At 44.6% G+C, this 23,892-nt stretch overlaps 1 protein-coding gene across 2 annotated transcripts in view; it reads left to right on the top strand.

Moving 5' to 3' along the window:
- The first annotated feature begins 2,130 nt into the window (after positions 1-2,130).
- NUP214 (nucleoporin 214) overlaps positions 2,131-23,892 on the top strand; it is an 87,063-nt gene continuing 65,301 nt past the window's right edge. For both annotated transcript variants that reach the window (XM_075905426.2, XM_075905427.2), the window contains exons 1-11: positions 2,131-2,286; positions 5,744-5,939; positions 7,365-7,516; positions 9,353-9,557; positions 10,357-10,427; positions 10,766-10,829; positions 13,683-13,786; positions 14,957-15,063; positions 15,582-15,648; positions 16,151-16,277; positions 20,847-21,008. In XM_075905426.2, the coding sequence (XP_075761541.2) occupies positions 2,245-2,286; positions 5,744-5,939; positions 7,365-7,516; positions 9,353-9,557; positions 10,357-10,427; positions 10,766-10,829; positions 13,683-13,786; positions 14,957-15,063; positions 15,582-15,648; positions 16,151-16,277; positions 20,847-21,008 (1,297 nt within the window). In that variant the 5' untranslated portion in view covers positions 2,131-2,244. The remainder of the gene's footprint in view (positions 2,287-5,743; positions 5,940-7,364; positions 7,517-9,352; positions 9,558-10,356; positions 10,428-10,765; positions 10,830-13,682; positions 13,787-14,956; positions 15,064-15,581; positions 15,649-16,150; positions 16,278-20,846; positions 21,009-23,892) is intronic.

A 23,892-nucleotide genomic window follows, 5' to 3' on the forward strand; every position in this document is an offset into this window, starting at 1 on the left:
TAGTGGAGTCTCCATCCCTAGAGGTGTTTAAGTCTCGGCTTGACAAAGCCCTGGCTCAGTTGATCTAGTTGGGATTGGTCCTGCCTAGAGCAGGGGGCTGGACTTGATGACCTCCTGAGGTCTCTTTCAGCTCTATGGTTCTATGATTCTATGACCCTCTTCTGTACCCCAGTCTCTTACACTGAGTTCCCTTCTGCACCCAACCTCTGTCCAAGACCCCACATCTCCACAGAAAAATGAAGCACTTGACCACTTACCAATATCTTGGATTGCGCCCCCCCCCCCCGCATAAAAAATAATTGCCTACTCGTGCTCTAGAATATCCATTTGAGTGATATTACAAATACAAGTATTTTTATCTTTTCCAGGGATCTAATGGCAGGTGCTCTCTCTGGGTATGTCTACACTACCCTGCTAGTTCGAATTAGCGGGGTAATGTAGGCATACCGCAATTGCAAATGAAGCCCAGGATTTGAATTTCCTGGGCTTCATTTGCATAAGCGGGGCGCCACCATTTTTAAATCCCCGCTCATTTGAACCCCGTGCCGCGCGGCTACACGCGGCACGAACTAGGTAGTTCGAACTAGGCTTCCTAGTTTGAACTACCGTTACTCCTCGTGGCACGGGGTTCGAACGAGCGGGCATTTAAAAATGGCAGCGCCCCGCTTATGCAAATGAAGCCCGGGAAATTCAAATCCCGGAATTCATTTGCAATTGCGGTATGCCTACATTACCCTGCTAGTTCGAACTAGCGGGGTAGTGTAGACATACCCTCATAGACTAGCTGTCTCATGAGATTGCTTGAGTAATGCTGCTGTTTGCCCTTCATTTGTTGGTGTGTGCATGCCTGTCCAGTCTGACATACACAATGGCAGTGGCTATTTAGCTTTGTTTAAAGGGTCTAATAATCCCACTATAGAGTAATAGTAATTGCTAATGCCATCAAAGGGTATTAGTTACATGCTGCAGTGGAGGAAATGAAATTAAGCAGTTCAATTGTAAACATGAAGCCACATTAACTGGCTTCTCTATAACCGGAAACTGATATTTTAAAATGAGATTTATAGTACTTTCATGTTTCACTTGGAGACCATTCATACAAGGAATGTGGAATTCCTTTCTTTGAAATGCAGAAAGTGGATCTAGCCCCACAATGCAGAGCCCTACACTGTCATGGTAATTATGTTAGGATAGACTACTCTGGCAGCAGCATTGACTGCTGTTTATGTATGCTGTGTGCATACTGATCATTGCATATGGTAAACCAAGACTTCAAACTCATGAGTGTCTTAAAAATCATGAAATTCTTAAAACATAAATCTGTGGGGTTTCTGCCCTTCCAATTTCTGAGCCTTTAGGCTACACTTAGGTCAGATACACCTCACTTCCATCCCCAAAACGAGGAGGGTTGGACATTTGCTCGTTATTCTTTAAAAGAACCTGAAAGTCTCATGTAATAATGACTCCAGGAGCTGGGGCTTTAACTGAAACACCAAGTAATGTGAGAGTTGGCAGCACTGGAATAACTAGCTTGCCCCAAGGTTGATGTTGGTGATTTACTGCCGTGTAGCAAATATAACACGACCAATTGGGTAACAGGAACAGTAGCCTTCCAGACTGGCTGGATCCCTGGTAGGATGACTAGAGGGGACTCCTGCTATTAGGAGCATTGTCATCTATAGGCAACTGTATCCTGCCTCTGAAAATACATGGTAAAACAAAACAAAAAAAGTCATGTAGCACTTTAAAGACTAACAAAATAGTTTATTAGGTGATGAGCTTTCGTGGGGTGGACCCACTTCAGATCCTATTCTGAAAGTGAACAGGCATGACCATTTTATAACAGAGGGAAAGAAGGTAAAAAAAAATTACAAACTGACAATTCAGCTACATCCATGTCCTAGTGCTGACTGTGATCCAAGTTTGAATTGCTTATTGATGTTGCTCCTAGAAGCCCCAATGATGGGGCAGCCCCCCACCCCAGTCTGTTAGGTGCTGTACAAACTAGTCACTGCCCTGAAGAACTACCACGCCCCATCCTCCTTTGGCCACGCCCCCTCGTCAAAGCTCCCGCCCCCTGGCATTAGGCCCCGCCCTACAGTCTTACTCGGTCTTCCTCGGTCCTCCACGAGCCAGCGGCGCTGCCATAGAGCGCTGCGGCTAGAGTAGACTTGATGGCCGCCGGAAGCGGAAACGCTCCTCAGAGCCCTGCGCAGGCGGTTGGCGACGGGCTGAGCCGGAGCTATGGGGGACGATATGGATGTGGTCCCCGAGCGGGAGATGAAGGTATGGGCGGGGGGGTTGAGGGGGCCTGCTGGGGGAGGACACGGGGGGAGTACCCTGCCTTGGGGGCACTAGGCGTTGTATGAGGGAGTTTCGGGGGTCAGCGAGCTGGGTGGGGGGGTGGGGGGCGGTGTGGGCCCGGGGGGACGGGGAGGGGGAGGGGGCTGTGGGCCGGGGGGACGGGAGAGGGGGGAGGGGCTGTGGGCCGGGAGCTGGGATAGCGGGATTGAGGGGGAGGGGGCTGTGGGCCGGGAGCTGGGATAGCGGGATTGAGGGGGAGGGGGCTGTGGGCCGGGAGCTGGGAGGGGGAGGGGGGGGAGGGGGAAAGGGGCTGGGAGCTTGGGGGGGGGGGAGGGGCTGTGGGCCGGGAGCTGGGATAGCGGGATTGGGGGGAAAGGGGCTGTGGGCCGGGAGCTGGGATAGCGGGATTGGGGGGGAAGGGGCTGTGGGCCGGGGGTCGGGGGGACTGAGCTGGGATAACCGGATTGGGGGGAAGGGGCTGTGGGCCGGGGGGACGGAGCTGGGATAGAACGTCTGGTCATCCTAGTGAGTGCTCATATCACTACAAAAAATCAGGCTGTTAGGTGTGGAATGTTAGGTGCCACAGTTACTGGGGCCCTACCAAATTCATGGCCATGAAAAACATGTCAGACCTTGAAATCTGGTGTGTTGTGTGTTTTTAGAATGTACTACACAGATTTCACAGGGGAGACCAGCATTTTTCAAAAGGGGGTCTTGACACAAAAGGGAGTTGCAGGGAACCACAAGATTATTTGGAGGGGGTTGTAGTATTGCCACCTTTCTGAGCTTTCTTCAGAGTTGAGTGGCAAGAGAATGGCTGCTGCTGACTGGAGGCTCAGCTCTTCAGTACAGAAGAGTGGCAATACAATTCCATGCCATCCTTATTTCTGTGCTGCTGCTGGTAATGGCTCTGGTTTGTGTATATTCTTTGTCAGTCTGAATTGGGGAGTGAGACTGTAATCACAAAAGGAATTTTAAGTTTTCTGCATAGTAAAGATGTTACCATTAAATTCTTATTGCAAGCAGTCAGCGTTTATATGTAACTTAAAGCTTTTGTGATTTATAATCACACTTTTTTTCCCTTATGTTTCTGGTGATGCAAAACTCTATGCAAACAACAAGGGGGTGTGATCACATGCAAACTATTGTCAAATACACAAAGTAAACATTCGAGAAGGGGGAAGAAGGAGGGGAATCTTTTTGTACTGCAGTGGTCACCAAACAAGTAGATCTTGGAGCCTTTGACAGGTGATCCTGACTGGTTTGGCCAGGAAGCTATCACGCTCTGGCACTTCAATTGCCCCTCCACCCACTATCATGCTGCTCATGCCCTCTGCCTTGTAGCTGCCCCCTGGGAGTCGCCTGCTTGCTGTGCAGGATGTGGGAGGGAGGGGGGGGATGCTGATGTCAGGGTGTTCCTTCTCCCACCCACTTCTGTATCCTATCTCTACACAGAGAAGAGATGGAGTGAGCTTGTCAATGCAAATCTCTCACTCTCTCACACTGTGGTAGAAATGTAGCCGTGTTAGTCTGGTGTAGCTGAAACAAAATACAGGTCTATGTAGCACTTTAAAGACTAACAAGATGGTTTATTAGGTGATGAGCTTTCGTGGGCCAGACCCACTTCCTCAGATCAAATAATGGAAGAAAATAGTCACAACCATATATACCAAAGGATACAATTTAAAAAAAAAGGATACAATTTAAAAAAAACACTGTGTGTGTCTGTCACTCACAAACACAAACTGTCCTTCACTCTCTCCCCACTCAACACATATGTGGGTTGTTTTTACTTCTTTTACTGCATGCAAAGTATGTTGTTTTTGGTTTTTGACAGGTTTGTGTATTTCATACTTTTCATTTCTTTCTTATGCTTAAATTTAATTATTTGAGTAGTGAGTTCTAAAATGCCTAACCTGTCATGGCTGGAGTAATTATCCCTATGGTAACTGCTGCTCCTGGGAGTGACTGGCATGTCCCTGCAGCGCCTGAGAAAGGTAGAGCAGGGGATCTTCACGTTCTGTCCTTGCCTGCAGACACCAATCCTGCAGCTCCCATTGATCAGTACAGGCAGTCCCTGGGTTACGTACAAGATAGGGACTGTAGGTTTGTTCTTAAGTTGAATTTGTATGTAAGTCGGAACTGGTACATATCGTAGGGGAAACTCTAGCCAAACATTTCTCCAGAACTCAGTTTTATTCTCCCACACCTCACTTCCCTCAGTCCTTTATTCTCAAGCTGAGGTGTCTGCTGAGAAAAGCCGCTCCGCGTCTCCATGGTCTGCTGGGGGGGCGCTAGCTTCGTGTCTCCCTGGTCTGCTGGGGGGAAGCAGCTAGGGCGGGGTTGCCTCACCCCGTTTGTAAGTAGGGATCCGATGTAAGTCAGATCCATGTAACCCGGGGACTGCCTGTAATGGGGAACTGGGGCCAGTAGAAGCTATGGGCTCAGTGCCTATAGATGAAGGACAGCACATGGAGCCATTGCTGTACATGCCAGCTGCTTTCAGGAGTGGTGTAGGTCCAGGACAGGAGCGGGTAGGAAGTTTTAAGTATATTACTGTAATAGCAGGTAAAATATATTCAGATACATATACCACTTTTAAGTTAACATTGTCCCTTATGCGATCACTGTAATGACTGTACTAGTCATTATGCACAGTCTTTTTTCTTTTTTTTTTTTAAGTGGAAAATGTTTTGCTACTTTCTAGGGAAGTCTACATGTTCTCCAAATGCTGTCTATTAATGATAAGTATATTAAGGATTATCAGACTTTTGAAAAAAAATACCTGTCAGGAATTAAAACGGTGACTTCCTAGTTCATTTTTGGAAACAGTGAAAAGTACAGTGTCCATTTTAGGCCACCTGATAGAAAAATACTTTAAAAAAGATGCTTGAAAATAACTTGGTGCTCTAGCTATAAAGTAGATAAAGAAGAAATAAATGTCTTAGTCTTTCTTCAGTTAGACGTCCCAGAGAGAGATTTCAAAAAGCACCTGTTTCAGATTGTGGTGATAGTGTTTCATGAGATTAATAACAGTCTTTCCTATTCTTCATTATTTACTTCACCAATATTAAAGTGCTAAGTGAGGTCCATGGCCCACCTATTAATAGATAATTTATGAAAATATCCTTATCTCTCTCCTACATATTTAAAAAATCTGGAACTGATTATAACAAATTATTTTTCGTTGAGGCAATTTTAAAGTAATTATTTTTGTTGATGTGGTCTGCAAACTCTTCAAAATCATTTTCAGGAGCTTGTGGTTTGTCAGCCACTTGGGAAGTAACAATTGAGAGATTGTGTGTATGTGGTAGTGGGCAAGTGCTTTTTAATGAATTCAGTTTCTCTGGGATGTAAGCGAAACTCAGTTTTAACTCCCCTTCGCCACTCCACATATAGACACCTACAATTGCTTTTTAACTCTGTTGTTTTATGACAGGATTTTCAATTCAGAGCGTTGAAGAAGATCCGAATATTTGATGCTCCTGAAGAACTCCCTAAAGAGCGTTCCAGTCTACTTGCCATCTCAAACAAATATGGGCTAGTCTTTGCTGGTGGAGCAACTGGCCTGCAGATCTTTCACACTAAAAATCTTCTCATGCAGAATCAAGCAGGAGACGATCGCAATAAAATTGGTATGCTAATATTTTGTATTACTCTACAAAGGAGGGAGCTGCATTTGGAATGTCTGTGACATAGCTGATTAGTCTACTCATGCCACATTCCATTTGGTTCAGGCCTGGCTGTGACAATCCATGCATTTGTGACTACCAGGCTTCAGAATTTGAATTTGTTATATCTAGGAATGAGGTAACATGTGCTGATCCAATTCCAACTGATACACGATGCTGCAGTTGTCTGCTTTCCAATATAAATTGCTGTGAATGGAAGGATACTTCATCCTTCTCCAGGGTACTTTACTCTCTGCATTGGTTCCCCATTGAATACATTTCAATTCAGTTTTTCCTTCCTGATATCGAAGGCCTCCATGGGATTGGCTTTAGCTACTGGAGAGAGTGTTGCTTTTTCACAACCATAGTCTTCTGACACACCTGGAGCCTATTGGACAACAGTGGGCCTATGAACTCATTGTGAGAGAAGAAGATGGGTTGAACTCCTGTGAAAATTCTAAATTGTGGAACTTTCCCTTGTAAAAGAGATGAGTAGTCATAAAACTACCATTTTGAGGGCTCAGTGCAAAAGTACTTTCTTGACTTTAACGTTCCCTCTGTGAATTCATAAATTATCCAACACACCCTCTTGCTCATTTAAACAAATCTATAAATTCATCAGGCATTTTTGCTAAGAGGCTGGGAAGAAAGATGGATGGTTGATAGTATCTGAATATCTCCCAAGCATTAAAATTATAATAGTAATGTGCGCCATACAAGTACTTTCTTTCACATGAGAAGTGTTACCAGACTAATAACTCTAACAGTTGATATTCATAGAAATTCAGAAATTGCTTGGCAATAGCAAATCAAATCATCCATCTAATCCGGTATCCTGTGTCTGATAAAGGTCAGGACCGGATGCTGTAGGGAAAATTGTCTTCATCTCTTTTCTTTGATTCTGATGCTGATCTTAGTCTCAAAAGCAATGAGAGCTGCTGGGATATTATCCAGCAAGTTTAAAAAAAAAAGTCATGATTTCTATTTGATCTGTGCTACATGACCCTTCAGATATTTTGTGTGTTAAAATTCACTGCCAAGTAGGTATAAGTCTCAGTCTCTTTACTTTTAGAGCAATTCATATGCTAAGATCCAGAACAAGGAAATTCCTCAAAAACCCATAATTAGAACTGTCAATTTTTCAAATAATTAAAACATTAAAAAGATTATTCAGACTGGACTCATGGCAAGTGGGGTGCATGTTTCTACTCATCCTTTAGAATTAAGCTGCTGTATTTAACTTTACATGAATACATATTAAGTCACCAGGTAGTATCTGTATTTGATTTTTTTTTAAATAATTCTGCTTAAAGTCACCACTTACTTTTCACTCTTTTCTAAGAGTGACCACTCCATACAGTCTTGTTCCTGTTTCTTTTTGTTTTTAAGTTGAAAATGTTCAAAGCATATTGGTTCCTATGAAGTTTCCTGTGCATCACCTGGCTTTGAGCTGTGATAACCTCACACTGTCTGTCTGCATGACATCCAGTGAGTTTGGTTCCTTCATTGGCTTTTTTGATGTCCGCACGTTTTCAAATCAGGTAAGGTGATATGCAAAGAAATGCTTAAACTTGACCTTGAAAGGAAGCATATGATGATAGAAAGGGCATGTCTCAAAACATTTTCTTGGGTGACTCATGTTTTATGTGGCCACAGTAAATAATGCTTTGTAGGTAAAGAACTGTGAGCTTTATTCAATAACTTTTCATTTAAAATCTGCTTTAGTTTCCTCATCTATAGCATGAGGTTATTAACCTTCTTGACAGGACTATTGTGAGGATCTCACAACTGATATTTAAACAGCCCTGTGAAGGGAAAAAATATTAATACTGCCACCTCTACCTTGGAATGTGGTAATTCAAGCACCTGTCTGCTATGCTAAGCAATATTTATGGTTGCCTCTTTTTGTTTGCTGTCGCACTGTCTGGTATGCACTCATCTGTTGAAAGAGAAGATGAATACATTACCCAGAAAAAATTCCACTGCTGTGGTGGTAGAAAATGACCTATTTTGGCCTTCTTCAGTTGTTCCATGTGATATTTTGTATATATTGCTTGTTTTACATCAAGTATCATGGGCTCACAGGTTAAGAATGTTGAAAACTGAACTTTAGTATTGACTGTGAACCCTCAATACAGGAAGCAGTATTTCCATAGCTGCTGTACTGGCTTTTAAAAGGGCATTATAAAGTATATTAATAATAGATTCTAGAAACAGTGACAGTATTTATTCTTGTGCAGCATTGGACACACAAACAAATATCCTTTGCAGTGATACTTTTTAATATTGTGGCATAAATAATGTACTCCTACCTTTACACATTCCCCTCAGTGTTTGCAACCCAGCCACTTCAGCAATATAGAATAAGAAAGGGAAACCAACAAGAAACCAACAATGAAATTAATTCTCCCTTCCTCCCCCCATTAACCTAACTGGTAGAAAAAATAAACTAGATTTTAAAAAGTTTTAGTCATCTGGAGAAATTAACATGACATTAGGAAAGAATTTTTGAGTATGTACATAATGAGAGCCTTGTGTGGATACAAAATTTTGTAGCGTATCTGAATCTGCCAAAAAAGCCATGGATATCCACAAGTACAGCCTCTCTCCGACTTACGAACCAGTTATCGACCAAGCAATTGGTCATAACTCGGTTTGTTCGTAAGTCGGACCCCATAGAGTTACATGTGACTGCACTGTTTGTAAGCGCGGATTGTGTTCGTAACTCGGGGTCCGCCATTTACGACAGTTTTGGTCGTAACTACAAACAGTCGTAAGTCGACCGTTTGCAACTCGGGGACCAGCTGTATCTGCGTCCATGGATTAACTTGTATTTGGTCTTGGGTTATCCACTATAGCAGTCGGTGTTTTTTCCTGTAGCAAGCATTACAGTACAGCATGCCAAATGGTTATGGAATGTGAGTTTGGAAGAACTTGTTTGTACACTGAGGCTACGTCTACATTGCAGGCTTCTTGCGCAAGAGAAACCGTTCTTGCGCAAAAACTTGCAGAGTGTCTACACTGCACGTGCATTCTTGCACAAGTAAGTTTACAGTAAAGCATTGGAACAGCGGGCTTCTTACGCAAGAGTTATTCCCCTCTCCATGAGGAATAAGCCCTCTTGCGCAAGAAGGCAGTATGCCGGGCAACAGGGGTTTCTTGCGCAAGAAACCCCTATGGCTAAAATGACCATCAGAGCTTTCTTGCGCAAGAGAGTGTCCACACGGCCATGGATGCTCTTGCACAAAAGCACATTGCGGTGTGGATGCGCTCTTGCGCAAGAACTCTTGCACAAAACAGTTCTTGCGCAAGAAGCCGGCAGTGTAGACATAGCCCCCGTGTATGAGCTAAGGCATTCATTTATTTTTTCTTAAAAGGCTAAACAGCAGAAACGTCCATTTGCTTATCATAAACTTGCCAAAGACTCAGGCGGTATGGCAATGGTCTGCGATCTGAAGTGGAACCCTGCTAACCCTTCCATGGTCGCTGTCTGTCTATCCGATGGTAGTATTTCTGTCCTGCAGATCACAGAAACTGTGAAAGTTTATGCTACTCTTCCTTCCTCAGTGGCTGTTACATCAGGTGGGTGACAACTGTAGCTTAGTGGTAATACGTAAAGATGGAAGATGCCATAAAGTTTGTGGAGCTGTGACTGGCTTATTTGTCTTGACATCAATTTAAAAATATTTTCCCAGGCAGTGAATGGAGTTACACTTAATGGAATTTAATTATATTCCAGTAGAGGTTTTCTAATTTTTCTTTCATGGTCTTCTTGAATTAAAGCTAAATGTTTCTGACAAAAGGTTACATTAGCATCAGGCCTTTATCACGTAAAGAGAAGGTGCCTTAGTATTGCAGATGAAATAGAATTGTTTCTCTGCATTTTTCAATTACATCAGTGCATGAGGAACTTTGCCTTCTGTGATCTGGAGCGTGAGTGAGCAGAATTGGTGTTTCAGAAGCATTCTCCAGACTTCTAATCCAGATAGGGCCTGGTTCAAACACACTTTACACTGGCTTTACAGTAAGTGTGATTTTAAAACTGATTTAGTTAAACCAGTGCAACATTGTGGCTACTATTGAATCGCGCCATTTGAACCATTTTAAGCTGGTGCAAATTTGTGTGTTGCTAGACTCCAAGACAGATGTGCAGAAAGTTAAATGTTTCTGGAATTTTAATTAATCTGAGCCATGAAGCCTCTTTGGACTCATCTTTCTTGCATTGCCATATGGTAATAAAAATCCATGGAATCCCCAACAGAGGACAATTTCAGCATGATTAGCTGTTTGGCTCAGGATTGAGTGGTATTTGGTTTACTGATGCTGTCACTGGAAATTGCTGCGTTTAACTTTTCCACTGACATTTATCTTGTTTACTCAGTGTGCTGGAGTCCCAAGGGAAAACAATTGGCTGTAGGGAAACAAAATGGCACTGTGGTCCAGTATCTGCCGGTAAGTTATTGTTTGCAATAATTAATTTTCTTTTTATTGACTTCTATTTAGCTTTAATTATCACTTTCATCAGCATGTGTCTATGTTGAAGTCATGAGCATATTGTAGGTAACATAGTGGCTTTCACATGAGTCTTCCCAAGCATGTCATAAATATTAAGCATCTCAACCTGCATTGGAGAGGTATTGGGACATCTGTTACTGCTGAAATGCAAGGATCTGTGGGAAGGAATGTGGCAAAAAAGGACATGCAACACCCTAAAATCAACTTTTCGGGATATGCGGAACTCCTGGTGAGGGTTTTTCTTTTTTCTGAAAGAGGAATTATTTTTCTTTCAGAATCTGCAGGAGAAAAAAGTAATTCCCTGTCCTCCATTTTATGACTCTGATAATCCTGTAAAGGGTAAGGATGTGCCTGTGTTTCTATTATACAAACCTCTTTTTTGGCCGGGGGGGGGAGGGGGGGGAAGCATGTTAATTTGGCTTCCAGACCAAAATTTCCTCTACAAGGCTTTGTTCCTGTTGGACATTTATATGTAGAAATGAGGTATGAACTCACCAAAGGTTGTGGTGGATTCTTAATCACTGAAAAACTTTGTCAAGATTGGCTGGGTTTTTTTGTTTTGTTTTTTTTAAGAGAAACTCTAGCTCAGGGATCTCAAACTCCTACCCTGCTGAGCAATTGCACAATCTGTCCTGGGACTCCCAATGGGCAGAGGTGTTGTCTATTACCAGCCCCCAAGTCCCATCCCTTCCCACCATTGCCCTGCTCCCTCCTCCCCATAGCACCCCACTTTCCAGGACGTGGCTTTGGGGATCATTTGGGGGGGGGGGGCGGAAGGAGAATGGCATCATGCTGCAGCATCTGTAGTGACCTTCCAGGCTCCCCAGGGCTCCTGCTGCTGTGGGGAAGCAGAGAGGAGCAAGCATGCCCACTGAGTGTGCTCCACTTCCCCTGCAGCTCCTGCTTCTATCCAGGCCACCCTGGTGATCCCCGAAGCCACATCCTGTGCAGTCGGTGCCATGGCCATGGGGATAGGTGAGGCGATGGCAGGAAGGGGTGGGGCTTAGAGGCCAGTAACAGATGGCACCCTTCTGCCCCTTTCCTATAGAAAGGATGTGGATGCATTGGCGAGGATCCAGCGGAAGGCAACCAAAATGATTAGGGGGCTGGAGCACATGACCTATGAAGAGCGGCTGAGGGATTTGGGTTTTAGTCTGCAGAAGAGAAGAGTGGGGGGAGGTGAGGAAGAGGGGGAATTTGATAGCAGCCTTCAACTTCCTGAAGGGAGGTTCCAAAGAGGATGTAGAGGGGCTGTTCTCAGTACTGACAGATGCGGAACAAGGAGCAATGGTCTCAAGTTAGTGGGGGAGGTCTAGGTTGGATATTAGGAAAAACTGTTTCAGTAGGAGGGTGGTGAAGCAGTGGAATGGGTTCCCTAGGGAAGGTGGTAGAATCTCCGTCCCTAGAGGTTTTTAAGTCTTGGATTGACAAAGCCCTGGCTGGGTTGATTTAATTGGGATTGGCCCTGCTTTCGGCAGGGGGCTGGACTTGATCTCCTGAGGTCTCTTCTAGCCCTAGGATTCTATGACAGCTGGGAGTCCCAGGTCAGATTGCACCATCACTTTGGCCGGGGCTGGCCAGCAACCTAGAAGTTTGAGGCCCCTGCACTAGGTCAAACAGGAATTAATTCTGGGAAGTCCCATGATCTGTGTTAGACAAGAAGTCAGACTAGATGACAATGGTACCTTCGAGTATCATACTCTGTGGATATGCAAGCATTTAAAAAACGGTTACATGTTTTTCTAAAAGAATGCAAGCTGCTTTTTAAGCACATGCAAAAAAATTAAAGCAATATTATGATAAATTCTAGTGATACACCTTAGTGGTGGGAAGATAAAATAGCTTCTGTGCATATCTAGGGTTTCTAAGATGTGCATTATGTCAGTGTGAAGCGGGGACTTTTACGATGAACTGTGCTCTCTAAAGGCTGCAATTACCTTTAGCTATGGAGGTTTCCAGACATTTCACAAAAGAATAGACCTCTTTTTCCATGCATAATTTTCATTATTTTATAATAAAATTCAAACTACCGCTACAAAATTGCATTCAAAACTTTCTTATAAATACGCAAATGCAGTGAATTTAGAAGAAGGGTCTCAACTCCATCATTAGATTTGTTTAGGTGTGTGATTACTGTGGTGTGTTTTTGCCCACAGTATACCAAGCCACAGTAAACTGGCTCAGGTCTGTGCTTCAGCTTTATTTCTAAATTTCCTCCTATCAAGCTGGTCCTCTAAAGTCACTCTTTTTTGTATGTTGTCTGCTGATTGACATGTGTTAGATGGGCAGCGCATTAGAAGGTCGTCTTCTTGCTACTGCAGATGTAAACTCTCTCTCTGAGGGTATGTCTGCGCTACAGAGGTTTTTTTGGGAAAACGGCCGTTTTTTCTGAAAAACTTCAATTATGTCCACACTGTAGTCGCGTTCTTCCAAAAGAAAATCAAAAGAGGAGTTTTTCTGATGTTGGTAGTTCTCATTCTACCAGGAAGAAGCCTTTTTCCGAAAGAGCTCTTTTGGAACAAGGCATGCATGGATGGAGAAGACGGAGTTCTTTCGAAAGAAGAAGAAAGAGGAAAAAGCACAGATGCCTTGGTGCAGTGTTTCTCAACCAGTGGTATCCTCAAGGGTACTCAGGAGAAGTCTGGGGGGTATGCCAACACAACTGAAATTTGGAGAAAACTGAATTTTTGTTTTAAGATTTACAGCACTTTATTATTTTTTTACACCCAAAAATTTCATCACCTGCCTGGCTACAATTAAGTTTAAACAAACGTGTGGCATTGGTAGAAATAAATGTTGTGTGGCTGAAAACTGTAGGTACTTACAATTTTTTTTTAAAGGGGTGGGGTAATTTATAAAAAAAAAAATTGAGAAACACTGCCCTGGTGGCCACTCCATCCATAGTAATCACAGCTAAAATGCTAGAGAGCATCCAAACTGAATGGATGCTATCTTTTGAAAAAGCAGATAGCTTTTTTGATGTGCTTTTGCAGTGTGAACTCTCTCTTCCGGAAGAAGTTTTTCCAGAAGATCTCTTCTGGAAAAGCTTCCTCCAAAAGAAATCTGCAGTTTAGACATAGCCTGAGAGTTACAATGTCATAGTACATAGTTTGGTTTTAATTGCACATAGTACACAATATCCAAATGCTCCCTTAAGATGTATCTTGATGATGATATTTATTTTTCTTCCAGTCCTGGATGTGCTTTGGGTTGGCACTTATGTCTTCACTATAGTATATGCAGCTGCTGATGGGACCTTGGAAACAGCCCCAGAGGTGGTGATGGCCATATTGCCTGTAAGTGCTAAGAAGTCTCAACTTTATTTTTCTCATTTTAAAGATTTTATGCTGATTGTTCTTTTGGCCTGTTTGTTAGTATAGCAAGTTCTTTTTATTCTTGTTAGCGTCGACTAACAGTTATAGTATCAAACTCCATTCTGAATCTGTCATTTAATGCCAAAAATAGGGTCCAATTAGGAATAAATCTGTAGCTCGTCTTCTATTGAGATTTGACTGAGACAGACTTTTTGAGGTCTCCATGTAAACAGAACTTAAGTAGCAGGTACTCTGGAAGGCAACCTTAATGGTTTATCACAGATATGTGGGCTACCCAAAGACTACTTTTTGGTATTGTAACCTGCTGCTGGGTTACTATGCTGCATGCACGCTCCCAGGGCTGTTTGTGTATAGTGATGGGCACATTCACTCTTTATTATTCCTGTGCACTTAACTCAGTTGGACCAGATTAACTTTGTACTGCTCTGAGCTAGGGTTGTAATAAATAGTATAGTCGATTTAACCGATAAGGAAAAGCTTATAGGTTAATGCTATTGACCACGCATTTCCTCATTCCCCTTTTTGGCAGTAAACATTTTAGCAGGCTGGCCAGCAGCCTGGCTCAGTCCCAACTTGTGCCGGGTCCAGGACCTCCCCCAGCTTCTGCTCTGTATTAAAATGTATTAGGAGCCAGGCGACCGGGCAGCCCGTCTCCGTTCTGGCTCATGCTGGGTCCGGGATCTCAGAACCCAAGAGACAGGGGCCATTGCCGCCCTGGGCTGCTGCCTCTGTATCAGAGGCAGCAGCACAGGGTGACAGGCAGCCAGACCATGATGGGAACTGGTTTTTAAACTGGCTCCCCTTGCAGACCTGCTCCTGCCTGGCACCCCGCACTGCTGCCTCTGATACAAGGACAGCAGTGCAGGGTGGCAAAAGGTTCCTTGGGAGTGGGACTGGAGCCATTGGCTGTCAGCCCCATCCCCAGGGACTAAAGAATTAATGAGGTTCTCGACTATTCTAATAAGTTGATTATTCAATTAACTGATATTTAACATCTTTAATCTGAGTGTATTTCTAAGAAGTGTAATGCGATTATATTGCTAGGTTTGCCCATTTGTATGAGGAGCTGAATTAACTTGCTTTAATGGAAGTTAAATTGAATGCCAATTTCTGTTCCTCTGGTCTCTGCAGAAAAAGGAAGAGAAACGACCAGAGAAATTTGTGAATTTCATGGAGCCTTGCTATGGAAGCTGCACTGAGAGACAGCATCATTACTTCCTCAACTATGTGGAGGACTGGTGAGTGTAGAAACCTATGACCAGATCTACAGCTCTTCATATATGGGTCAAAACAAGCTATTCGTTTCTCTGGTTTTTAGGTGGTAAGAATGTATTATATGCCATAAATACACAAAGGTTTTTTTAAGTCATGTGCTTAGAATGAAACTTATGTTTTAAGTGGTCCATGGCTTTTAGATTTTTCTGTTCATGTGTCCGTGGGAAGATGTTATGCCCTGTTTAAGCTACTTGTTTCTGTTCCATCACTAATAGCTTAAAACAGTGATGGTTCTCGAGAATGTTGTATCATCAACTCAGTTCCTTTGGTAGAACCTCTGGACTGCTAACGACACCTGGTGAAGAGTTTGCTGTTACTTCCCGTCTTTTACCATTTAAGCATGATGAATCAGTTTTGTTCTTGATTCATAAAGCATGCCATAAGTATTTGGGATGCCCATTGCAATAATATGGGTTGAGGAACTCTATATAGGGTTACCACCATATTTGAATTTAATGCTGTTTTGGTTCTGTACTTGAAGGGATCTAGTCCTGGCAGCTTCAGCAGCTTCCACAGAAGTCAGTATCCTCGCCAGACAATCGGACCAGGTAACCATCCATTCTGCTGCACTTGAGCAAATGCATCTTCTCCAGGAAAGTTCTCTGGATATCAAGATCTAAGGGCTAGGAAATGCTTTATCTCAGAGTCTACCCATTTGATATACATAGAATCTTAAAATGAAAGCAAATCATTGCCTTGCTTATGAGGAGTTATGAGTGTCTTTAGTGACCATAAAGTAGATGTCTGAAGTGAAGCATGGCAGGTAATGAGTAAAGTCCCAAAGGGATATGTTGCATTGGGCCAGTTTAACATCCTGAATCACTGTCCTCCCTGGTAACCTTAACAATTGTGAAGTTTTATGATATTTATAGGATTTTTTTTAACTTTGCAAAGTTTGAGAAATTGCTCATATTGTTGCTGTAACTTCTTTCTAAACCATTGGTTAACACAATAGCTATCTGGGGATTTGTGTTTTCCTGTAGCTTGTTCCCAGTGTGAATAAGAGTGCTGAAAAATCACAACAGTAGCCACAATATATTTTTTTTCCAGAACAATTGGGAATCATGGGTTCTAGAAGACTCCAGCAGAGCAGAACTTCCTGTGACAGATAAAAATGATGACACTTTACCAGTAGGTGTCGCCATAGATTACACCAGTAATATGCCAATACCTATCAGTAAGTCTTATATACTTGTTTTGTTTGTTGTTATTAAAAATAGCAAGTCAGATGGATATCTTTTGGGGAGCCGCTGGGTGATCAGTGTTTAGAGAGGTTGTTTTGACAAGGACTTTAGTGTAGTTCAACATCTCTAATTAGGCAATCTAGAAGCTTTTAGTAACCTGGGATTCATCAACAATCAGTATATTAATGTATTTGCTTTTTCCATCACCTACTTGAATAATGGAATTGAAATAGTAGTAGGTTTGAAGCTACTTGTAGTGTTTAACTCCAGTATGTGCCTGTAAGAGAGCTTGGTGGGCTATTGTAGCAGAGTCATTCCTGCAGGTCTATTTTCTTATATAAATTAATTGCATTGATCTAAATTAAAAGTAGACTAAGTCCATAACCAGGAAATGAATAGTTCACATGCAGATGCATTGAAACACATTGAAAGGTCTGTGAAAGGCATTGTACTCTGTGTAACCAGTAACACTATTTCTGTATCTTCTGCTGTGGCTGAAGGGCCCTCGGCTTTTGTTTCTAGCAAGGTACTTTGCTGATACAACAGTGCCACTGTGCTGTACCTTGATGGATTTTGAAAACCCTCCCTCAGAGCACAAAGTGAGTCTGAAATGAGCCTTTGGGTAGAGCAGAAGGTAGGGGCAAGTTGCCTGTAGCGCACAGCAGGATGCCGGTTAACTGAAAACAGCAGTACCCTTTATTGCAGCGATAGGCTACTGGAGGCAGTTCCATTCAGGATTGGATCTGAAGTATGTTCTGTGTTAATTAATACACTTTTATTGGATTAAGGAATCTACTAGGCATCTTCTTTAGAGCCAGGACTCAGGATTCAGTTGGTCTCTTCAAACAAATCTATTGCTACACATTCCCCTCTGCAATTAACCCTTTTTGGATGCCTTAGTCTCTCGTTTTATTCACTCTGATACTTCCCAGAAGTACCCTGAGGCACCTTGCTATCTCCTTCCCATAGCGTGAGGAAGCCTTTCTGGGGGTCTGCTCCCCAATTCCACCAACCACATACAATACGAGCCCTTCCCTTTAGGCCTACGGGTTAGCAATGGGCGCACACCAACCCCCGAGCCCTCCAAGTGTCTAGAGTGTCTATCCCCAGTCCACTGATATTCACAAATTTGCTGCTTTCAAGGGAACAGGGCACCCCAGCTTACCAGTTTCATATGGGGTTGCTGCTCTATTTAATTCTTAAATGTGTTATACTGAAATCAAGTATACGTTTATTTAACAAAGAATAGAGATTCAAGAGATGGCAAGTAGAACTATTGGAAGCAAATGGTGTCTCATAAAATGAATCTCAGTTTGCATTCTAGAGCCTAGAATTGAGAAGATATTCTTTGATGTCTACCAGACTGGCAGTGATCCCTTTTTCATGACACAACAGGCCTCTTTGTGAAGGATCCTGTGTGTTTCTTTGCATTTCCTTATATACCAGATTAATCTTGGTTATAGATGGAGAATCCTTCTGTTAGTTGTTTTATTTTCCTGTAGGTTGCTTCTCTTGTAGATTTTGCAATCTTTCAACTGGTATCTGGCCCAGTCTACAAATAGGCATTAATTGTGAGGCATGCAGCACACAGTACTCATGGTCAGAGAGATAAGCGTTTGTAACATCCAATGCATGTCACCACCTGGTGAATCTATCTTAAACTATGGGTCCTAAAGAACATATTTTTTACTAATGATGGATTAATATTCCTTAAATATTATCCATACACATATTTTGTAATTATTATGATTACCAGTGGTTTTGGGGTTCTTGGTTGAGATCTCATATGCCATCCTTTGAGGAACTGCTACGCATTTATTTGACCTAGGGAGCCCCTATAGCCCTCTGCATCCCCTCTGCCCATTGACACCACTGGATCCCTGGGCCATTCACCTTCAGTGTTTGTACTGGACAAGTTTCCATGGGAAAATGACCTTCCCAGGATCCGCTCAAAGAGCTGTTAATAGGAGAAAGAACAGAGTCAGAAGAGTATGCACCCATAAACCAGACTAACAACATTCATGAAGGTTTCTGTGGTCTAGATCTGAGCATTCAGTGTAAATAGGGAGCATAGACACCACGTAAAAGGAAGTTTTTAAAAGGTCTGACAAGCAGTTTGGGGCCCAGATTTCAGCCTGTGTGAAAATGTTTGAGTCACAGCAGGCTCTAGAAACAAATCCCTAGTTTGAAGTAGCCCAGATATTCCCCAGCTGAGATTTAGAGCATCAAGCTGTCCTCTCCAGAGGGTGTCTGTTTAACATTGGTATTATTTTTAAAAAGTGTTATAGCATTTTATTTATACTTTTTACAAAGATGAAATAAGATGTGTTCCCTGCTCCGGAGAACTTAATCTTAGGCAAGACACAAGACAGATGTGGGGTTTACTGAGAAATATGGGGGGCGGGGGTTATTGGTTGGAGGGAAGAGAGAGTGAGCTCTTAGAGCAGTGGTTTCCAACCTTTTTACACCCAAGATCACTTTTTAAATGTCAGAACAAGCCAAGATCTACCACCCCATCCTTCCCCCAAGACCCCACCCTTTCCTTGAAGCCCCACCCTCTCTATTCTCCTCCTCTTCATCACTTGCTATCCCCAGCCCTTATACACTCTACGCTGCCAGGGTTTTTTCGATTCTTCTGTGGGAAGAGGTTTTTCCAACATTTGGCCTGTCTAGTCTGGACCAAATGTCAGAAAAACCCTTCTTTTGGAAGCCTGCTTATTCCTCATGGAATGAGGAATACAGGGGTTACCGAAAGAGCATGTTTGCTCTGCCACTAAAAAAAGCAGAAGAACAAAGGTGTCCCTGGACGCGGAAGAGTTTTTCCAGGATATCTCTGGAATCCTGGAAAAACTCCTGAAGTCTAGCTGTACCCTCACTGGGTTGAGACAGGATGTGTGGGCTCTGGGGTGAGAATGAGGGATTTGGGTGTGGGAAGAGGTGAGGTGTGCAAGCTCTGGGAGGAAATTTGGATGCAGGAGGAGGTGGAGAAAGGGATGCTGGCTCGGGGAGGGGGCTCCAGGCTGGGGAGTGTTGGGGTCAGGTGGAGGGTTGGGATACTAAGCAAGCCACAGGCTTGTGGATGTGAGGGTGCAGGAATTTGGGTTGGGGTATGTGAGGGGCTCAGGGCAGGAGGGGCCAGTGTATGATAGGCTCAGATCTAGGGTCGGGGGGGGGTGCAGGAGTGTTATGATGCTGCGGCCAGATGGGGGCTTGGCCCCAGTTGGGGGTTTGTTTGGCCAGGCTTCATTTTTAAATAAAATACTGTGTCAGACACAAAAAGTTTCTGCATTGTCTTTATTTATAAGATGGGCAGGGAACCTGTTTTGAATCAGGAGTCACTGACCCTCAGAAAAGTCAATTGGGGGCCACACAAGTGAAATGCAAAAAAATAACTCCTCCAAAAACCCCCCAAGCCTCACTAAAGTGGCCTGAACTGTGCTGGTGGGAGCAGGGGACATGGTACTGGGAAAGGGTGTTACTGGGTGCTGGGGCAGGGGACAGGGTGCTAGTGGGGGAAGGGGACAGGGTGCTGGGGTAGGGGCAGGGTGCCAGTGGGGGACAAGGGGGCAGGGGACTGAGTCCCCCTCACCTGCCTCCTCCCGGGACTTCTCCCCTAGCACGTGCCTCCTCTGGGGACTCCTCCCCCTCCCTCCACCCATCGCAAGTTCCCGGCATGCAACAGACCTGGGGGAGTGGAGCAGCCAGTGCACTTCCGAACCCCTGGAAGTGGCGCGCAGCTGCAAGACTTCCAGCCACCCTTCAGGAAGCTGGCACTACCTCCACTGTCGCTGGAGATAGGTAGTGGGGCTTCTTGGGGGCGAGGGGAAATGGAGGGGCCCCCGAACGCCTCGCGATCAACCAGTTGATCGCGAATGACAGGTTGGTGACTAAGGTCTTAGAGAGTGAAGGCAAGAAGACTGTTTCAAACATATAGGGCTACATAATAGAAGACTTGATGCAAGAATTTCATGCTCTGTGTTAAGCAGCAGGTCATACTCAGTGATCCTGATGGTTCCCTTCTGGCCTTAAAATCTATGGGTATGTCTACACACAATTTTTATTTTGGGAGAAGGATGCAAATAGAGCTGCACATTTGCATACTTCCTCCGGGGCTTTTTTTTCCAGAAGACACTCTTCTGGTATTTACTCGCATCTATACCCAGCCGAATTTTGAAATAAACCCCTTTTTCGAGAGACCTCTTATTCCTCCTACAATGAGCTTTACAGGGGTCTTTCGAAATAGAGCATCTTCTGGGGAAAAAAAGGAGGAAGTATGCAGATGCGCAGCACTATTTGCATCCCTCTCCTGAAATAAAATTTGTGTGTAGACATATCCTATTTGTTTAGAAAACTATGACGTCAAAACTGAAAAAAAGATTAATAACAGGACTGGGGAAATTGTAGGGGAAAATTGGAACAGAGATATGCACAGTCATGTAGGTAAGAATAAGTAGCTTAAATTGAGATGGCAACGTCAAGTATGAGGGATTTGGGTTTTGTGGGTGGTAGTAGAGGCAGGTGACTTTGGCGGTGGCATAAGCCTTCTATGTGATCTTTTGCAGGTGAGGAGAAGACTCTCAGTCCAGCTCCAGTTCTAATATTGCTCTCTACAGATGGAGTGTTGTGTCCATTTTACATGATCAATCAAAATCCAGGTCTCAAATCGCTCATAGTGACTCCAGAGCAGCTGTCAATAGAAGGGGAAAGAGCTCCAAAATCAGCAGGTGGGTGTTCTGTATGTGGGAAGAAGCTTTCAGTTTTATTTGTGGTGACTGGTAGTGCTTTAGCTGTTGAACTTGCTATCCAGGCAGCTAGAGGGTGATTCTCCCAGATCCCCAAAGCTCTTCCAAAATAAAACAGGCCTAACCCCCAATAGATTGAGCAGGGCTGGGTGGTAATTTTCACAGGAAGGCCACTCCACAAATTTTGGCAAGTTATCACAGGCTGCACATTTCTACTATATTAATGAAATTATCTCATCTATTATAGAACGATACCATTATCTTCTTTACACAACCAAGTAATTACATTTGACAATAGTTAATTCAATACAGGATTATCCAAATCTTATCTTAGACAATTTATATTGAAAACAGTTTTGTGAACACTTATAAAATTTGTAATAACACTAACACTAAACTTTTTTAATTTTAAATAGTGAATGTAAATTGAAAAGTAAATGTAAAAGAAATGAAACTCAGTATAAGAAAGAAATTCACTGATGGGCATTAACAAGGGAGATGAAGTCAGATGTCATCCTGGGCAAGGTTGGATATGGGGGCAGGGCTTCAGGTGGAAGGGGTGGGGGTTAGCCTTCCCCAGATAACTCTTCAGCACTGTCCAAGCCCATTCCACCTAGGGCTCCAGCTACTGCCACTGTGGCAGCAAGGGCCAAACTAAAGTTCTCAGTTGCTAGAGGTCATGGTGGATCATACAGAAATAGCAGAAAGGCCCAATTCAGCCCGTGGGCTGTATTTTCTCATCCCAATATAGAGCACTGGCAAACTTATCCACTGTTGCCTGGGTCCTTCAGGGCAGGGGGCTGGCGGTGTGGAGGGGCAGTGCAGGGGTGGGGCGAGCACGTGAAGTCTCTTGCTCCCTGCCCCGACTCTGCAAGGGGCAGGGTGGGGTGCTAGATTGAGGGATGAGGAGGAGGTCTCAGGCCAGAGCATCCCATCTGGCATGATCCTTTCTTCTCCCCGCAGTCCCTTCCCCCGGCTACCAGGGGCTTTTCTCTCCCCACCCCCAACCCTGGCACTGGGACCAAGGGCTAGGAAGCCGGGGGAAAGGGTTTGGGGTAGGGGAGCTACTTACCCAGAGTGCTGGCGGGCAAGATGGCAGAGCCCCAGCCCTGCTGGCCGCTCACTTGGTGGTGTGACTGTCCTCCCAGTGGACACTGCAGGATAGCTCTCCCCTGCAGGCCCGTGGTGGCCACTCTCAGTATCACGTCCCTCCAAACAGCAGCCCTCCCTTTGCATGTTATGGAAAACAGTCCCTTTCCTGGGGCTTCCGGTCGTCCTGACACTGTCATACCCTGACCTTGCTTTAAGTTAGGAGAAGAGGAAGCTGCATACTAGGGGAAAACAAAAGAGGCTCCATGGACTGGAGCTGGCCCACCAAGTGGGTTGATCCGGCCTGCAGACACCCACTCCCAGGGCCTGGGAACAGGGAGCGTGTGAAATCCCTCACCCACCAGGGGTGCATGGTGCTTAGAGTCAAAGTGATGTGCACCCCTTGAAGGGCAGAGCGGGAGCACAGCAGGTGGAGACTTTGCACATTTCTCCCTGCCCCCAGACCCTGAGTGGCCTCGGGGTGGGGAGAGCACGTGAAGTCTCTTGCTCCCTGCCCCGACTCTGCAAGGGGCGCGCGGAACTTTGACTCTAAGTGCTACACACCCCTTGCAGGGCGGGAGGAGACTTTGCACGCTCCCCCAGGCCCTGATTGACCTGGCATTTGGGGGAGCACGCAAAGTCTCCTCCCACCCTGCAAGGGGCACACGGTGTTTAGAGTCAACCGCCTTCTGCTGCTCAGCTGGAGGTTGACTAAGGGCAGCGCTCTCTTGTAGGGTGGGAGCAGGAAGTGAGAGCCTTCCTGTGCTCACCCCGCTCCCAGACACTTCCCTGATTGACCTGGGGGTGAGTGGAGCGTGTGAAGTCTCCTATCGCCAGGGGCTTGGGCACTTAGAGGGAATTGCCAGCTGTTCTGAACAGTTGGCAGTTCTCTGAGGGGGACGGGCAAAGACTTCCTGGGCTCGCTCCACACCCAGGCCAATCAGGGTCTGTTGGCGGGGAAGTATGGAAGTGTCCTGGCTCTGCCCCTTCCACCTCAGGCCCCAGCCCTTGTGGGGCAGCCATGAGGCCAATTCAAAAATTTCTGAAATCCTCCCCAACCCCCAGCTAAAATTATTGCCCACCCCTGCTATATTCCAAATTTGGAGGCCCTCGCTCTTACCATGTAGGGGGCATTCTTGAACAAATGGGCTGACAGACAGATGCACTCTAAAATATATGAAGAAATAGAAAGTGGTTTGTGCAGTTCCATGCTCAAGATTCCATTCTACAAGCTGTGTGAATGTACATCGCATTCACTAGTCCTGGTAAAGGAATCCAGAGCATTTCTTAAACTACAGGTTGGACCTCCCTGGCCTAGCACCTTTGGGACCTGACCAGTCTTGAACCAGGAGTTTGCCACACCAGGGGAGATCAGTACCAACCCATCTTCTGCTGGACTTCTGCCCCCACCTCCTAGCCACCAGCCCAGCTCCACAGCCAGCCGCTGGGCTCCCTGCAACTGGATATCCGATTCCTGGGGCTCTGATCCAGAAGCATCTGGATCTAGCTTATTTCATAATTTGGCGCTCTCTACACAGCACCAAATTTTGAAATAACCCGCTATTCCCAAACGTCCCTTACTCCTCATGGAATGAGCTTTACAGGGACGTTGGAATAGCGAGCCCTAAATAATGGGTTTGCTGTTGAGAACGTGGGATAGCTATCTTGGGATACTCCTGTAGCCCGAAATAGCGTTGCAGTGTAGACATAGCCTGAATGCTCCAACCCTGGAGCACACATGAGATTCCTGAGGATGCCAGACCACAGATGTTGCTGA

This window comes from Pelodiscus sinensis, chromosome 23, assembly GCF_052426305.1.
Source record: "Pelodiscus sinensis isolate ZL-2025 chromosome 23, ASM5242630v1, whole genome shotgun sequence".
Lineage (NCBI taxonomy): Eukaryota > Metazoa > Chordata > Testudines > Trionychidae > Pelodiscus > Pelodiscus sinensis.